Raw genomic sequence first — 17,921 nt, forward strand, 5'->3', positions numbered from 1 at the left:
AGGCAGTTCCTCAACCGAGAGACCCTCTTCCCAGCTGACTCTAGTTTGTGTCAAGTTGACAGAAGGGAGCCAACATGGTATGATTAGCACATTGCATCTATGTGGTCCATGAATCAACACAGATGCATTCCTTAGTTTGTGTGGGCCATCACAAAGGACACAACCCTCAGATACAAGCAACAGGAATTTGTTTTCATCTAGTTCTGGAGGTGCAACGTCCTTGTCTCGGTGCGAGCAGGTCTGTTCTTTCTGGAGACCTCTCCTTGGTTAGCATGTAGCCTCCTTCTCACAGTGTATCTCCGCTGTATTTCTCTTGGTCCATATTTCTTCTTATATGGACAGCAACCATATTGGATGAGGGCGAAGCCTAATTAGCCTCAGATTAATCCCATTCTATGTTTTGATAGCATCCTATCTAAATACAGACATGTTCCGAAGGGTTTGGACTTAAGCACGTGAATGCTAGGGAGACAGAGGTGAGCCTGGAGATCACATTATTGTTAGCCAATGGCCTTGGTGTACCTGTGGGCTCATCCTTAGTGTTGATGCTCTGTGTATCTAGACTGGCGTCCGATGCTCTGTGTTATACAGGGCGGTCTGTCCTGAGTCTTCCATGCTCCATCGGCTCATCTACCTCCATCCGGCAGCCAGCATCTTTCCATCACCTCTGCAGGTTGGCTTTTTCAGCATGCCAGGGACATGTAATCAGAGTTGACCTGTTCATGGGAGCATCTTCTTCCACTAAAAATGTGCTGCTCGCTCGTAGCACACCTCGTGCGTCAAATCATTCCACTGCTATGTGAGGCCAAAAGTATTCCCTCCCCCAAAGAATTGTCTTAGCGCCTGTGTTGATCAGCATAGAAGCATTGATTTCTGGGCCTGGTAAGATGGCTCAGGGGGTGAAAGCACTTGCTGCCCCATAACTCACATGGTAGAAGGCAAAACACGGACTTCTGCAAATTGTCCTTTGACCTCTGCTCACCTGCTATCACACACACAATTTTTCACTGTATTGCATATCTTGTAGTTTAGTCCATCTAGTTAAATCTGAATCTTCCTTTTTTCAGGCTTGGGAAGTTATTCGTTTTCTGAATCTTGACAGGAACAGCATTCACCTCTCTCAATAGGAGCGGGGATGACAGCCATGTGAATGCTGATGTTGATTACAGGACAGATGTTCAAGGTGGAAATGGAGAGGGCACAACATCTGGCCTCTCCAGCAGCAGCGGCAGCGGTTCCCGCGTGGGGCTTATGTGTTTGGAGGACATGCATTTCACCAGAACTGGTCACCATAAGCCTTTATTGAAGTAACTGACACAAGCCCTTGCTTAGTGACGGATCCGGTTGGCTTCTGCCTGCACTGTGGACTGGCCTCACCATGAGGGGAGAACGTGGATGTTGCTTCAGTAAACTGTTTTGGTTCCAAGGGCCTCGGTGAGGGGAGAGGTCTGGTGGGGTCCACAAGGCTTTGGCGATGCTTGGTCTCCCAGGCTCCATTTTCATTTCCATGACCCAATCCATTTTTTTTTTTTTGTGCTTGCGAATAATTGTGTGGGTCTTTGAGGAAGACACACGGGTCCATTAGAGAATTGGTGTTCTGGAGTGATCTGGTATCTTATTATTGTTTGTGAAGTTAATTCTGCTCCCAGGTAGTACCAGTGTTCCTGGCTGGACCCCTGAGATCTGGGGGAGTCAGCATGCAGCCGGGGGGGGGGGCGGGAGGGGGTACACAACACGGACACAACACGGGATAGCACAGATCACTTGCTTTCCTGCAGGCAGCCTCTGTGGTGACGGCACCGGTGCATGCTACCTGCTGCCTGTCCTTGACACCGTGTTTGTGCGGAGGAAGAACCGCAGCCAAGGCCTGGGGACAGCCATGCTGAGGGACTTCTGTGATACCTTTCAAGACCATGAAGCCCTGGGTATCAGTTGCCCAATTTCTCCTGCAATGTACAAAGGTAAGCCCCACCCCATGTCCTGGGTGAGCATTTGGGTGCCAGCTAACAGTTAACACGTGCGCCCTGTGGCCACAGAAGGGGAGGAGTCTCGGAGCTTCTGGGGAGATGCGGCTGTGACTGACTGCTCTTTCAGCTTCAGCAGAACCAGGGTCCCTGTTGGATTGCAAAGGGGGACTTCTCTGAGCTCGAGAAGCGATTACATTTGAAAATGCTGTTGGGCCCTGACTCACCATGGTGCCGCTTAGGATTTTTTTTCATTTTATGTGAGTGCGAATGCAATCCACACTCAGTGGAAATCCCACAACACATGAGGCTCAGCTGTCTCGGCTGGTTTTCCACATGTGCTGGAATCCTGAAGAAGTATGCTGTAATGCTGATGGGGGAGTGGTCTTGCCAGTGAGAGCAGGCAGGTAGAGAAGGCAAGCTTCCTTCTTCCATGTCCGTTATATAGGGCTGCCAGCAGAAGGCCTGGCCCAGAGTAAAGGTGGATCGATCGTCTCACCACAGAGATCTGGATTAGAAGGGGGTTTTCCCGTTTCAAATGATTTCATTAGGAAAAAAAAAATCCCTCACAGGTGCGCCCACCCATTTGCATTTTAGTTAATTCCAGATGTAGTCAGTTGATAGCCAAGCATAGGCATCTCAGGCACCGGTATAAGGAGGCCCTAGGGATACACACAGACGTGACCGTGTGGGGACACTGAGAAGGCACACAGGTAGGTCGGGGAGAGGCCTCGGAACAACCCAACCCCAGGTACCCTGCCTCCAGAGCCTTGAGAAATCAGCTTGTGTTGCCATGGTACTGGCAGCCCATCATATCTGAGGGGTCTGATTCCAGAACTGAAACCGACTATGGCTTGAAAGCATTAAAAAGTGGCGCTTGTACTGGACAAGCACGGATCTGCCCGTTGACCTCATCCCCTAAGCACCACAGTCTGGTGGCTCTCGATGTGGCCTCTCCACAGCATCAGCTACCAAAAGACATCCTGATGATGGAGCGTGCACAGGAAGATGTGTTACTGCCCATGCAAGCATCACGCCTGACGTTTTATGTAAATACAGCATCCTTGGATTTGGTGCCTTCAGAGGTCTTCACTACCTTTGGATACCCAGGGATGGCTATTTCATAGTTGCAGCCCTGGAGCGCAGTGCATGATGGTTGGAAGTGGGGGTGGGAGATGAACAGGATGATTCTGTACCCATGAAAAGTTGGTGGAAGGGGTTTGGGTGCAGCAGGGTCAGGACAGTGAGGTGTAGGGTAGCTACCGAAGGGCTGGAAGGGCCGGATGCAAGGGTCCAGAGAGAGCTGATTGGCTGAAGCAGGGTGGGCCAGAGTCAGGCTCAAGCCTTGCCTCTCTTCCTCCCAGTCCTCAGGCGGTTCCTGTCGATCCATCCATGCGAGAGAGGGCGCTTGTGGGAGGTGGAGCCCCCAGGGGCCTGGGGCCAGCGCGCCAACATCTGGCTCAAGGTTTGTCTTCGGGAGCCACAACCTCAAGACGGTGAGTGGAATGGACATCTGCTTTAGCACCTGTAGCTGCCACACATGGGGACAGCTTCTCTTCCACGGACTGAGTCTGATTCATGCAGATGTTGCTGTCTTGAGTATGTAGCCAAACAAAGGAGGGGTGGAGACCCAGCTGGGCATCTGTTCTGTGTTTCTCATCCATGACCTTCTCATCTGCATGACTCCAAAAGATCTTCCTCAGCTCTGGAACTGGAAGCTCTCTCATGGCCCCCACTTTTCCAATTAGACTAGATAGACCCCTACAAAGACCAACTACTAGATAGACCACTACGAAAACTGCTACTAGATAAGCATCTACAAAGACCAACTACTAGGTAGTGATAAGGTTTTGAATCCCCGTTAATGGAAATCTGTTGCCACTGATGTCTTAAGCTAATCAAACCAAATTATTAAATCCAGGTTTAATGAACAGAACAAAGCAACTCTGGGTGACCCTCAGGAGGGCAGAAGAGGAATCGCGTGGCAAAGATGGCTACCAAGTCAAAGTGGTGTGGTCTTGAGCAGCTCCAAGGAGGGGCTGAGATTTGGCAGACTTTCTCAGGGGCGGAGTTTGAAGAGAGCAGCTCTAGGGGAGGGGCCGCCTCTTGGTTCACTGAGGGTGGGGTTTGGAATGGGAGGAGTGAGACCCCAGTGTGGAGTGGGGCCCCAAACTAGAGATCCCAAACATTCGTTTTGGGTATATATGGATGCCAGTAGGGCTTCCACCTAAACAGATAGACCACTGCATAGATCAACTGCTAATGAAACCACTGTGAAGACTGCTAGACCATGAACATCTACAAAAATCATCTTCTGTTCCTCTCTGTTATTTTGAGGGAGTAACATGCATATGGCTGAGAATTCCAAAGATGACTAGGGTTTGCTGTGATAGCCCCATCCATCCTTGTGTGCAGGCCGTGTCCATGGCCACATGCAATGTTGCCTAGTGCTGTGTAAATCACTGTGTGCACATGCATGTGTGGTACACGTTTGTAAGGTGTGTGCATATATACATGGAGGCCAGGGGTTAATATTGGGTGTCTTCCTCTGTCGTTGTCCATTTTAAAGTTTGAGATAAGGTCTCTCGGTGAGTCTGATACTCGCAGCTAGACCGACTGGCCGGTGAGCTCCAGGAACATTCTCCCCCTCCTGTCCTTGTGCTGGACTTACAGAGTAAGTCATGCCTGACTTTTACATGGGTGCTGAGGATTCGAACTCAGATCTCCATGCTTACACAGCGCACACTTTGCTGACCGAGCCACCTCATGTTAGCCCCATATCAGCTCATTATTATTATTATTATTTACTTTTTTGTGTGGATTTCATCCACGTACACAATGCCTTATGATGAAATCCATCCTTCCTAACTTCACATCCTCTTTTTAAAATCATTGTAAAAATTTTTATATTTCACTGCATCCAGTCAGTGCTTCCTGTATGTCATTGGGTGTGGGGTGGACCGCTAGGGCATGGGTATCTCCAAGTGGCCACCAAGATGGTTGTCCTTCCCCAGCCAACTAACCTCCAGTGGCTTCTCGGCTACAGCTGGGGCCTGGTCAGCTCCTCCTTCATCTGTGCTGGTTTTGGCTAGCTTGATCTGGTACAGTTCAGTTGCTGTGAGTTCATGAGGCGGTGGCCATCTTTATCCTTTTTAAAGGCAGCTGGCTATGATGCCCTGCGGACTTACTGTTTATCTCCTGTTGATCCCCGCTGTCCTAAGTTCCCGTGGGTTCCAGACAGTGCCCCGGCTTGTCAGTGAGGTTCGGATAGAGGAATCTTCTGGGGAGCAAGGTAGGGGATTGATGGAGCTTCCCCAAGGGAGGCAGGACACTCAGATGGGCAGAGCGGGATGCGAACATGCTTGTCCCGGGATTTACAGGTGGCTTTCTGACTTCCACAGTGTGTGTGGGGGGAGATTTCATATTACAGGTTCCATGGAAGGGTCAGGGTAGGGGGCTTAGGTGCTGGGACATTCCAGCCACAGGTGCCGCTTGTACCCTGGAGATAAGCTTCCAGCAGTTTAAATGCACTGCTCTCAGTTAAAGCAGTGCCTTTTCCCCTTTCTGTGACGTGGGCACCCGTCACATTCATGGGGATGTTTCTGCAGAAGCTGGTGTCTCATTAGGGGCCGATGGGCCGGAGGTGTAGGCTGCCTCTCTACCTGGGCGACTGCCTCAACTCAGCTGCTGACAGGCGAGCGCCTGGGACCTTATGGATGGTAATAGTGATAGGTCTTGCCTTAATGGCTCCCCTCAGCTGCAAGGCTTAATGGGCCCTTACAGATATTAATGAGGAGAAGCAGTGCCAGGGAAGGAGGCTGGCAGGCCTGTGACTGTGACCCTAATGAGGCAGTTAAGCGACTTGCCCTGTGGCATTGTGTTGGGAGGGAAGGGAAACCAGCCTGTGCCTCTGGGCATGGGGCTGGCCATCCCTCCCGCACAGGTTTTTTTAGCTTCACAAATGAGGGTCCAGTTTCGCTGCTGTGCCTTGGCTGAGAGTGGAAACCGCAGATGCGCATCGGAATGTGGACGCCGCCTGGTCAGAGGGGCTGGGCGGGGAGAAGGAAGCTTTGGCTTAGTTGGGGAGATGGCTTCCTGATGGAGAATTCCACCGGGGGTTTATTTCAAGAGTGAGGAAGGAGTCTGTGTGGTCTGGTCGGAGGAAGCTGGTCTGGAAATCAGATGCCAAACCTGTCACTTTAATCCACTCTGAGAGTCACCAGGTCCCACTTAACAAACAGCCAATGAGAGGACCTTCACAGAGAATGTTCCAGAAGTCCTTTGCAGCAACAAGAATCGTCGTTATAATTAGGCTATAATTAGGTTACTCAAATTCTGTATTTTTTTTTTGAGAAAAAAAAAATTTAAGGGTCTTTTCATTCTTTAAACCCTGATTCGTTTTCAGTGTCCTCCTCTGGGTTCCCAGGCTGTTATTTTTGACCAGTGGCTTTCAACCGTCCTAACACTGTGACCCCTTAATCCAGTTCCTCATGTTGTGGCGACCCCCAGCCATAAAATGAGGTCATTGCTATGCATAGCTGCAATTCTCACACTGTTAGGATATTCAGGATTTCAGCTACGTGGCCCCAAAGGGGTCTTGACCGCAGGTTGAGAACCACAGATTTAAAGGGCCCCTGCCACTTTGTGCGTGGTGGGAATGGGCTTGTGAGCAGGTGTCCCCAAGGAGTCGGTGGCTTCTGACTTTGGAGAAGTCCTGAACAGGCACCTTGCAAAGGGAGAGCCATTGGACCCCATGCAAATGCTGGCGGATCTGTGTGTGTGAAGCACCTTCATTTGTGGGTCTTTTTAAATTTTGCACGACCCTGGCTGTTGATAACATCTGTGACTTGTAATGACCCTGGGAATTTTTAGATTTTTTTTCCCCAGACCCTTTGAGAGAAGTTTGTGGGAAATGCAGTTTTTCCCTGTTCTCAGTTTACATGGGAAAACCTTTGAAACTCGACCGATAGGATCATAATTCCTTCTGATGTGATCTCCCAGTCAGTCTGCACATGCCTGGAGTCTCTTTACTGCAGGGGATGAAACTGAATATGTCAACAAGGAAATGTTCTTTTGGAAAAAAAAAAAAAAACAAAGTTACTGGAGGTGGGAAATATTGCATATGGCTCCAAAAATTATTTTTTCTTTCTAAAAGTTCACAGTTTTCTTTTCCAAGATTAATTTATCATGGATTCCCTTGTCATCCACGGGAAAAGTGATTTTCTTTCACTTACGCTTACCTAAAACAAAACCCTAGATGTGTTATATATATAGAGATGTGAATTGTTTGAGGGGAAAGTGGGTCTGTTTTCTAAGAGCGAGGGCCAGCAAACTGGAGCCCTAGGCTTGTTTCAGCTTGTTCTCATTAGCCACACAACACACAATGCAGTAGCAACAACAACAATTTTATGGTGATCAGTGTGGCCGGGAGTGTGGAGAGTCAAATCAACCTGCAGAGCCGGTTTTTCTTGAACGTTGCTCTGTGGCAGGTTTTATGGCTCCCTCTAGTGGCCGTTGTTTCACATTGCGGCCCTGAACTGCGGCAGGCGCTCATTATGGATGAACGTCTGGCTTCCCAGATTCGTACCTTTCCAACTAGTGTGTTAAAAGAAAACTATGCTTGAGACCCATATCATGAAAGAGAGCTTACCCCTGACACTGTTTAGAGGGCCAGGACCCAGAGGCAGGATAACTCAGAGACCTAGGATAGAACCAAATAACAGGACTGGAAAAAAAAAAATCTGCTACACTCATAGAGTAGTGCTAGCCCAACTATCATCGGAGAGGCTTTAGCCAGCAACTGATAGAAACAGATGCAGAGACGCATAGACAAATATTAGACAGAGCTTGGGGAAATTCTGTGGAAGCGGGGGGTGGGAGGATACCCAGTGGTATCAGGGGCACCACAAGAAAACCCACAGAATCAACTAACCCGGACTCATAGGGGCTCGCTGAGACTGAACCAAACACCAGGCAGCTTGCATGAGACTGATCTAAGCACTCTGCGTATATGTTACAGTTGTGTAGCTTGTCTTTCTTGTGGGACTCCTAATAGTGAGGGTAGGGGCGGTCTCTGTCTCTGTTACCTGCTTTTGGGAGCCTTTTCTCTTACCTGGTTGCCTCATCCAGGCTTAATAGGAGAAGACGTGCCTGGTCTCACTGCAACTGGACATACCACGGCTGGCCAGTATCTATAGGAGGTCTGCCCTTTTCTGAAGAGAAACAGAGGAAAAGGAGTGAAGGGGGTGGGGTACAGAGAGGGGACTGGGAGGAGAGGAGGGAGGGGAAACTGTGGCTGGGGTGTACAAATGAAAACTAAAAACCTATGGGACATTCATTGGTTAGGAATAAGATACGAGTAAGCATTTGATCTCACTAGCATGAGTTATCTCATAGCATGTAAGAATATCAGGAATGGGACTGGGGAGATGGCTCAGTGGTTAAAGGCATTGCCTGCTCTTCCAAAGGTCCTGAGTTCAATTCCCAGCAACCACATGGTGGCTCACAACCATCTGTAATGAGGTCTGGTGCCCCCTTCTGGCCTGCAGGCATACATGCAGAAAGAATATTGTATATATAATAAATAAATTAAAAAAATATCAGGAATGATGGAAGTCTGAGGATGTATGTGTGCATCTGCTCCATCCACCCAGCCATTGTTTTGTGCTTCTTTCATTTGACAACAGTTCACGGTCCAGGCAGGCACTTTCTCAGGCACTAGAGAGTCAGCGGACAAGGCTGATGAAGGTTCTGCCCTCACTTATAAACTATGAAGTCCCATGGGCAGTTACTCCTGTATGACACAGAAGCTAGACTAGGGAGAGATGAAGTGTACTGAAGGGTCTTCAGATGCTTAGAGTTAAATTGTCGCCAAACCAAATTTTGCTCATTTCTGCAGTTATCTGAGCATTTACAAATATACTTACATAGGTAACAACAGCATGACCTGTTTACTGTGTAGTCAAAAGGCAACACAGGCATACCTTCAGCTCAAATGTAAAACACTGCATTTTATCTTCCCCCACAGAGGACTGTCAAGACCCACACTGATTTCAGGGTGTGGGTCTGTGTATGGGACAGGGAGGTCACCCTTTCCAAATTAGTTCTGACTTAGCAGCGAGTGAGGGCAGAGCATTAAGTTAACTGTGAGTAAAGACAGCCCTGAGCAGCGAGGACCTTGGAAAATGCTCGGAACAACAGATATTCTTTCCCCCTTGCACTGGAAAGCGCTTGAGTAGAGCCACCATTTTGATTCTTTTTTTGAGACAGACTCATGTAGCCCAGGCTGGTCTCGAACTTGCTGTGCTGCTGGCGAGGACCTGGAACTTCTGGTCCTTCTGCCTCCTCTTAAATACTGGGATTCCAGGGGTGTACCACCACACATGGTTTATATGATGCTAGGGTTGAAGCCAGAGAGCATTGGGCATGCCGAGCACTGTCCTAGGCGGAGTTCCATTCCCAGCCCCCAGCCATCTGACACTTTGTAGCCCTTGACACTTCGCTGCTGTCCGCAGGGGAGTGCTGAAGTCAAAGTGGGGATCAGGAAGATGGAGTGGGGAGCAGTGTGTTGGGAGGGGTCCTGAGCGTTGGTGCTAGCCCCATTGCAAATCCTCTTCTCTTGTTTAGGGACCACAGTGCATCCTAAATGCTCTGAAGAGGACACAAACAGCCCGGGGCAGACTGCTCAGGGTGATGGACGCACACAATTTGATCACGGAGAAAGCCATAAGGTACAGTATCAATGCGTCATTCCACAGCCTTCCTGTCTTCCCAGCGACCACCTTGGTCTTTTTAGTGACTGCCTGGCAGCTCCTTGGACACCTGGGCCATGTGCTCCTCTTTGGCAGCGGGCCATGCTGATGCTGACTAAATGCCAGAAATTTCCCTGTCTTGGGATAAAGGGAATGGGGTAAGAAGTCTTTATAGTTAGACTCTTTGTGATCCAGGCTCTCAGCTAGACAAACGTAAATGAAGTCAGACGAAAACTAGGAACCTGACCCCCAATATCGTTAGAGAATTAGTGAAAAAAAAAAAAAAAAACAAAAACCAAAACTGAATCTGGAATTTGGCTACAGACCAGAACAAAAACAAGGCGAATCTACCTTGCTTATCCCTCCTGCCTCCCCAGTGTGGCTGCTAGAAAGAGGAAGATGGTGTTAGGTCTTTGCATCCTCCAGTCTTGGGGGGAAAGGAAGGTTACAGAGTCCTTTTTAGTATCTTGGTGTTCCATATTTGATAAAATTTGGAGATTTCCCTGAAGCCAGCCCCTATGTGCACCAGATTGTGCTATTAAATCCTTAAGAGTCCGCTCTCAAACCTAACTCTTGTATATGAGACGCCACGATGCTCATTTTGTTATGCCGATTATTTGGCGATAGAAGATTCTGCAGAGGCATAAGATATTCCGATAAATCTTGAATCATCCTCGAAAGCTGTACATGGGCAAGCATTGGCGCTTGTTGCCTGGCAGAAAGGGGCTCTTGTTTCCTTCAGCTGCTGGCAGATGCTGGGCTAACCTAGGGCTCTGCCAGGGCTCCAAGCAGAGAATATAGTAGTTGGCTTCTTCTGGTCACTGAGTTTTAAAACTTCTTTTTAAAAGAACCAGCAGGAGTTCTGGAGCATTTGAATGTACGCGTGTATGTCTGGGAATGTCTGCACACTCAAAGGCAGAATGCCAGCTTAAAAAATACACTGGCCTTGGGTGATGTTGACACACGCCTTTAATCCCAGGACTCAGGAGGCAGATGTAGGTGGGTCTCTGAGTTCCAGGACAGCCAGGGATACACAGAGAAACCTTGTCTGGAAAACATAAAAAAGAAAGAGAGAGACAGAGAAAGAAAGAAAGAAAGAAAGAAAGAAAGAAAGAAAGAAAGAAAGAAAGAAAGGAAGGAAGGAAGGAAGAAAGAAAGAGAAAAAAATTACATTGGTATATATGAATCATACTCAAAGAGTTTTATATAATATCTCCCAATATATATTTTGATAATAGCCATTGTCTGCCCTCTCCCCTCCCACTGGCCCTCTTCCTTTCCCTGACTGGTCCTACTTTTACCTATCGGCTACACCACTTCCTTCAACCAGTAGCTGCCTATAGAACCTCAGGGAGGGACGGGGCCTCACGAGCCCATTCTGCTGCTATCATGGGATGCTGAGAGGCCTGGTCTTCCATAGGCTCTGGGCAGGTGCTCAGAGCTGCTGAATTCAAGAGTGCCGTGGCCATGCCTTGCCTGGAAGACATCATCCCACTGCAATCTATCTCTCCCACCGGCTGGTGCCTTCTTTCTGTCCTCTGTCCCGCGATGTTCCTGAGCCTTGGAGGGGTGGTAGGATGTCACATTGGAGGTGGAGCACATGTCTGTCACTCACTCTCAGTACGTTGACATTGACTACTTGTGGGTCTCCATAGTCAGCACCGGCCACTCTCAAGGTGAAGATATTTTTGATCAAGACTAACAGCAGCAGCACCCCATGGTTATTGGAACAGGCAATCATGCCCATTCAGGAAAGCAGCCTCAGTGGCTTCCCCTTTTTACAGTGCAAGACGTGAATTTGCTCCTGTAGGTCAGGCTTCACATCCAGTCCCAAAGCAACTGGCCATAGCAGACTTGGCACTGTTATTTAGCATGTTTGATAAAAACTCAGAGACAGAAATTGGAGTTCAAATGAAGGTCAGAAAAGCAAAACAGCCAGCCACTGGCTCTTCCTTCCATCTCAATCTGAAAATGGTGACCCTGCCTCCAGGAATCTCAGAATGAGACTGAGACTGAGAGCCGTCTCCTCCCGTCTTATAATCTCTAGTTCTGGGATTAAGGGCGTGCACCACTACCACCTGGTTTCTGTGGTGAGGTAGTGTGGCTACTGGGATTAAAGGTGTGTGTCATTGCTGCCTGGTCTGTAAGGTTGGCCCGTGTGGCTGTTTTGCTTTTCTGATCCCCAGGCAAGCTTTATTTATTAAAAATACAAATAAAATGCCATTACACTATTTCATCAGTGGACCCATCCGGCGGTGTAGCACACTGAGTCCCCAGCTGAGAATGACCGCCGAGGACAGTTCTCCACAGCATCCTGGTCACACCTCTTGACATCATCTGGGCTGCCCAGCAGGGAGCAGGCTTCTAGTTCCAGCTTGATATCCTGTTATCCTTTGGCAAGAACACATGGTATTTTCAGCAGTAGATCTTGTCCTGTAGTTCTGATGGGAACCAGTCACGGTACAGTAGCCTATATTGTTCTGGAACCCCTGCTGTCTTCCTGTCCTATAACTCTGTTCTGGAACCTCTGGGTCCTCCCTGTCCTGTAACTCATACAGAGTATCCCATACGGAGCAGCCTATCGCTAGCACCAGGATTTCCATTTAATAATCTGTGCAAGCTGCTTCATTCACACGGAATAACCCCAGTTAAGCGAGGCCTGGGAGGTTTGCCCAGCATGTTTGAAGCTCTGTAGAAACTGGGTATGGTTGTTCACACCTGGAAGTCCAACCCTAAGGAAGTAGAGACAGGAAGATCAGTCATTCTTAGCTTCATGGAGAGTTCAAGGACAGCCTGGACACTGAGACTCCATCCCAAGCAAGCAAGCAAATGAGCAAACAAACAGCACAGACACTCACGGCCCCCTTTCAGTGTAGAGTTGTGTCGTGGTGTCTATGGAAGCTGGTTTCTTTCTTTCTTTCTTTCTTTCTTTCTTTCTTTCTTTCTTTCTTTCTTTCTTCCTTCCTTCCTTCCTTCCTTCCTTCCTTCCTTTCTTTCTTTCTTTTTTGTTCATTTGCTTTTCTTTATTTTATTTTTTGTTATTATCATTTATTTATTTATTAAAGATTTCTGCCTCCTCTCCGTCACCGCCTCCCATTCCCCCCCCCCTCCCCCAATCAACTCCCCCTCCCTCGTCAGCCCAAAGAGCAATCAGGGTTCCCTGCCCTGTGGGGAGTCCAAGGACCACCCACCTCCATCCAGGTCTAGTAAGGTGAACATCCAAACAGCCTAGGCTCCCACACAGCTAGTACGTGCAGTAGGATCAAAACCCAGTGCCATTGTTCTTGACTTCTCAGCAGTCCTTATTGTCCGCTATGTTCAGCGAGTCTGGTTTTATCCCATGTGGAAGCCGGTTTCAAGACCCTCCTTGGATGCCCTAAGTTGGATGCTCAAGTCCCCCCTGTAAAATGGTGTCCTTGTTTGACTCATCCTCCCATGCACGTGGTTTCAGCTCTCGATGACCTGGGCACCCAGTGCAGTATAAATATCACATAAATCGATGTTCAGTACTGTGGAGGGTAATGATATGAGAAGTGTGGGCATGCATGCCCAGTGTGGCCTGAGCTGCTTTGGAGTAGTCTGACTTGTGTTTAATTGAATCCGTTCATCCCTCAAATGCTGGGGCCGACTGCACGGCTTCCTTGCTCTGCTCTGACCTACTCGAGTCTTGGCTGGGATGTCCTTTGGGTTCTTCCAGTTAATATGTGCACCCATGCCAAAATGTCATTTCCCTGTGGCTAGCTGGTATGTTCGAACACGGCTTATCGCCTTTAATCTCAGCAGGAAGTATAGGGACCAACCCAGTCAGGTCAGCCTAAACCCTTCTTGTCTAGTATTGTCCAGGATGACCTCATCAGAATGTTTGAGGTGAACGCCTTTGGCTTACTGTCTGATTTCAGGAGTGGATCGCTGAAGAACGGGAGACACAGAGTGACCCAGAAAGTGTCAGAAGAGAGGAGGAAGCTGGGATGCCCCCGAGACCCTCCTGGGATGAGACGGAGGCCAAGGGAGCCAAGAGGACAGTGGCAGTCGCTGGGCTGGCTGGTGAGCCGTGGCAGAAGCGTGCGCGGCCAGCTCCTAACTCCTCAGAGGTTCATCCGGCTTCATCAGCATCTGAGCCTGAGGGTTTGAAGTAGCCCTGAATAGTCTCTGGTGTTGGAGACAGTGTCTCTGGGTCCTACCTATCTCTGCTCACCTTTTAGGCTCTGGGCTGAGGGAGTCTGAAGAAGTGCTGGGGTAGGGAAAATATGCTCTGTAAAGTAAAATGGCTTCCGCTCCCTAGGAATATGGTATGCATGGGGCCGTGTGAAGGGATCTCTTAGTGGAAATGGACTCAGAGCCGGGCCATGTGCAGAGGTAAAAAGGGCATGGTAGAAAGAAGACCATTTGCCATCCGCTCACTTGGCCTCCCTCCTGTGGCTGAGTGGATTTGCCCATTGTTGCTGTTGCTGCTGCTAATTCCATCATGGCCAGCAGCACCAGGGTTTCCAGGCTTTCGTTGTGGACTAAGGACCAATGTTTCCCCAGGAACCTTTTAGGTCTCAAACACCAAATTGGACATTGGGACTGCTGAGGTACTCAGCCTTGTGGACTGAGAAATTACCAGCCCCCCATTTAATGAGAGACAGCCATTGTGGGACTCTTACTGCCGAGATACCAGCCTCAGGGACTGAGTAACTACTGGTTCTCAGTTCTTAGCTGGTACCCTGCTATTGTTTCTATCTAAAGCTGACCTACTAAATTATTCTATCATCTATCTTTCTGTCTCTCTGCCTATCTATCTATCTATCTATCTATCTATCTATCTATCTATCTACCTACCTACATCTATCTATCTATCTATCTATCTATCTATCTATCTATCTATCTATCTACATCTATCTATCTATCTATCTATCTATCTATCTATCTATCTATCTATCTATCTATCTATCTATGTGGTTTGAATGAGAATTCCTCCCCTGCCCCCACAGACACATATATTTGAATGTTAGGTCCTCAGTTAGTAGAACTGTTTGGGAAGGTTTGCTGAAGGAGGTGTGGTTTTGTTGGAGAAAGTGTGTCAGTGGGGATGGAGTAGGGTGGGGTTGGAAGTTTCACAAGTCCATGACAAGCCTAGTTTCTCTCTGTCTGCTGCCTGTGGATCAGGATATAAAGCTCTCAGCTACTTCTTCTCTGGTATTATTCCTGCCTACCTGCCATCCCACTCCATATCATGATGGTAATGAAGCTATAAGCAAGCTCCCAACCAAATGCTTTGTTGTATAAGTTGCCTTGGTCATGGTGTCTTCTCACAGCAATAGAAGAGTAAGACAGCAGTTGGCACCAGGAGTGGAGTATTGCTGTGACAAGCCTGACCATGCTGTTTGTTGGAGGAATATGGAAGACTCTGGGACTTTGTACAAGAAAAGTGGTTGGATGCTTTAAGCCTGGCTTAATGGACCATCCTAGTAGGAGCGTGGAGGACAGTGATGCTGAAGATGATGTGGAACTGTGTAGGCCCAGCTCATCATGTTTCTGGGGAAGAACTATTAGCAGGTGGCCTAGAGATCATTCTTGTGTTATTTTGGCAAAGAATGCGACTGCTTTTTGTCCTTGTTTTAAAAATCTGCCTGGGCATAGTTGAAGAGTTTTGTATGGCTACTCTTGGCAGAGGAGATTTCAAGACTGCCTAGTATCGACTGTGTCATGTGGTCATTAGTGACCATTCTTTTGCAATCTACAATGAGAAACACAAAATGTACAGTTTGAGAAGAAAGAGAACACCAGAAAGTGTAATGTGGGAGCCAAGTTCTGTGCTCAGGTTGTTAAAAAAAAAAAAAAAAGGCTTGTTTCTAAATGGTAACCTCAGGGCAGGACACACCCAGCTAATCCTGCAACCTGTGAAAGAAAAGGCCCAAGGTATTTCCTAGGCTCCCAACAACAACAACAACAACAACAACAACAACAGCATTAACAACAAAAACAATAAGGGAAAGCTTATGCAAATGAAAATCAAACGGGGTGGGGGGTGGGGAGGTGGGGGGGTGGGGAGGTGGGGAAAGGTTACAGCTCTAGCAAGCAGAAGAATATAGCAGCTTTGGCCACAAAGCTTTATCAAGTTCTAGCTTAATCAAGGAATATACAGGAAAGGGACAGTGGTTCCTCTGTAGTTAGAGAAAGCCGCAGAGACCAGGAGTGGGGCAAGGGTCTCTCTGTATGGAGACCCTTAGCGATGACTGTGTGAAGCTGTGGAGGCAATGTCTGGATTACATTGGAGACTCCAAGATGTTGGAGATGCCAGAGCGGTGGGATACCTGCCAAGGAGAGCTGCTAACAGGGAGTGGAACCGGCCCAAGAGACAGGTGTGAGGTTGTCAATGAAACTGGAAGGAGTTGGCGATCCAAAGAGCCTTTGACATCAGATGTGAAGAGGCAGAGTTTGGAGTTTGCCCACCTGTGTTTCAGTCTTGCTTTGGTCCAGTATTTCCTCACAATGCCCCCCTTTCTTCCCTTTTGAAATGGTAATGTATATCCTGTGCCATTGAATGTTGGAAGTATGTAATTTGCTTTTTGATTTTATAGGAGATTCCAGTTAAGAGATTGCCTTGAGTCTCAGAAGAGACTTTGGACTTTAAAAAACTTTATTGAGACTGCAAGATTACAGGGACTCTTGAACTTGGACTAAATGCATTTTGCATTATGATATGACCCCAAGTCTGTGGGGGCTTGAACAAGAATGGCCCCATAGGTTTATTTGTTTGAATGCTTGGTCCCCAGTAATTGGAATGGTTTGGGAAGGATTATGAGGTGTGGCCTTATTGGAGGAGATATGTCACTGGGGTGGGCTTTGAGGTTTCAAAAGCCCACGCCAGGCCCAATGTCTCTCTCTACTCTCAGCCTACTGGTTAGGATGTAGCTCTTAGCTACTTCTCCAGCACCATGCCTCCCTGCTGTAATGATAATGGACTAATTCCCCGAAGCTGTAAGCAAGCCTCCAATTAAATGCTTTCTTGTATATATTGCCTTGGTCATGGTGTCTTTTCACAGCCATAGAACACTAACTAAGACGGTACATGTGTACACACAGATCACATCCTGTTGGTTCTGTTCTTTTTTTTTTTTTTAAGATTTATTTATTTATTATGTATACAACATTCCTTCCATGTATGCTTGCATGCCAAAAGAGGGCACCATGTGGTTATAGATGGCTGTGAGCCACCATGTGGTTGCTGGGAATTGAACTCAGGACCTCTGGAAGAATAGTCAGTGCTCTTAACCTCTGAGCCAGCTCTCCAGCCTGGTTCTGTTCTTTTTAAGAATGCATATATTCTGTTTACAGGAGACAATCCGGATGTCTGAATTTGCAGTTTTCTTTGTAGACTATTACGGATCTGCAGCTGGAAAGGGCTTCCTCCCAAAACCTGGAGTAGGCAGTGGAATCCAGGGCCTCACAGACGTCTAGCCAAGGGCTCTGCTACCCAGTCCTGCAGATGGAGTTTTAAATTACGTCCTTGAGCTTTCATTAGAGAAGCTGTGTATATTAGTCGGATTCTCTAGTGAAACAAAACTTAGAGAATGAATCTCTCGCTATATATAGAAAGGACACTCATTAGAATGACTCACAGGCTATGGTCCTGCTAATCCAAAAATGGCTGCCTAGGAACAGAAGGTTCCGTACTTGTTCTGTCCATGAATCTGTATATCTCAGCTGGCCTTCAGTATATGACAGAATCCTGAAGGTGTAGGCTCTAAAGCTAGTGAAGGAATGGACTTGTCAGTGAGAATGAGAGCAAGCAGGCAAAGAGAACAAGCATCCTTCTTCCGTGTCCTTATATAGGTTTCCAGGAGAAGGTGTGACCCAGATCAGAGGTGGGTCTTCCCACTTCAAAGATTAGGATTAGACGTGGATCATCCCACTTCAAATTAAGCAAAAATCCCTCTCAGGCTTGCCTCTCCATTTTTGGGTTTTAGTTAATTCCAGATGTAGTCAAGTTGACAACGGAGAGTAACCATCACAGTGAGAGACACGTGTTTTTGCTCTTGACTCTTCCTCTATTTCCGGGCACAAAGTATTGCTGTGGAAGCAGGAGAGAAAGCAGTGTAAGTGGCCGCAGCAATCCAGGTGCTCCCATGAAGGTTCAAGGACTGCTGAATGGAACTGGCTAATCCTAGTAACATCATTTCCATCTGTCAAGTCCCCTTCACCGTTCTTTGGGACTCTTGAC

At 47.8% G+C, this 17,921-nt stretch overlaps 1 protein-coding gene across 2 annotated transcripts in view; it reads left to right on the top strand.

The window, feature by feature from the left end:
* The window catches only part of LOC126505926 (protein FAM169B-like), an 81,620-nt gene extending 66,055 nt beyond the window's left edge, over positions 1–15,565 (top strand). Inside the window, exons 6-9 of one of the 2 annotated variants that reach the window (XM_050149171.1) lie at positions 1,779–1,961; positions 3,329–3,460; positions 9,591–9,694; positions 13,615–15,565. In XM_050149171.1, the coding sequence (XP_050005128.1) occupies positions 1,779–1,961; positions 3,329–3,460; positions 9,591–9,694; positions 13,615–13,851 (656 nt within the window). In that variant the 3' untranslated portion in view covers positions 13,852–15,565. The remainder of the gene's footprint in view (positions 1–1,778; positions 1,962–3,328; positions 3,461–9,590; positions 9,695–13,614) is intronic. The other variant, XM_050149172.1, reaches the window with a different exon arrangement.
* Positions 15,566–17,921: the final 2,356 nt, after the last annotated feature.

The sequence above is a fragment of the Alexandromys fortis genome, unplaced genomic scaffold, assembly GCF_014885135.2.
Source record: "Alexandromys fortis isolate MF-2015 unplaced genomic scaffold, M_Fortis_MF-2015_v1.1 scaffold_67, whole genome shotgun sequence".
NCBI lineage: Eukaryota > Metazoa > Chordata > Mammalia > Rodentia > Cricetidae > Alexandromys > Alexandromys fortis.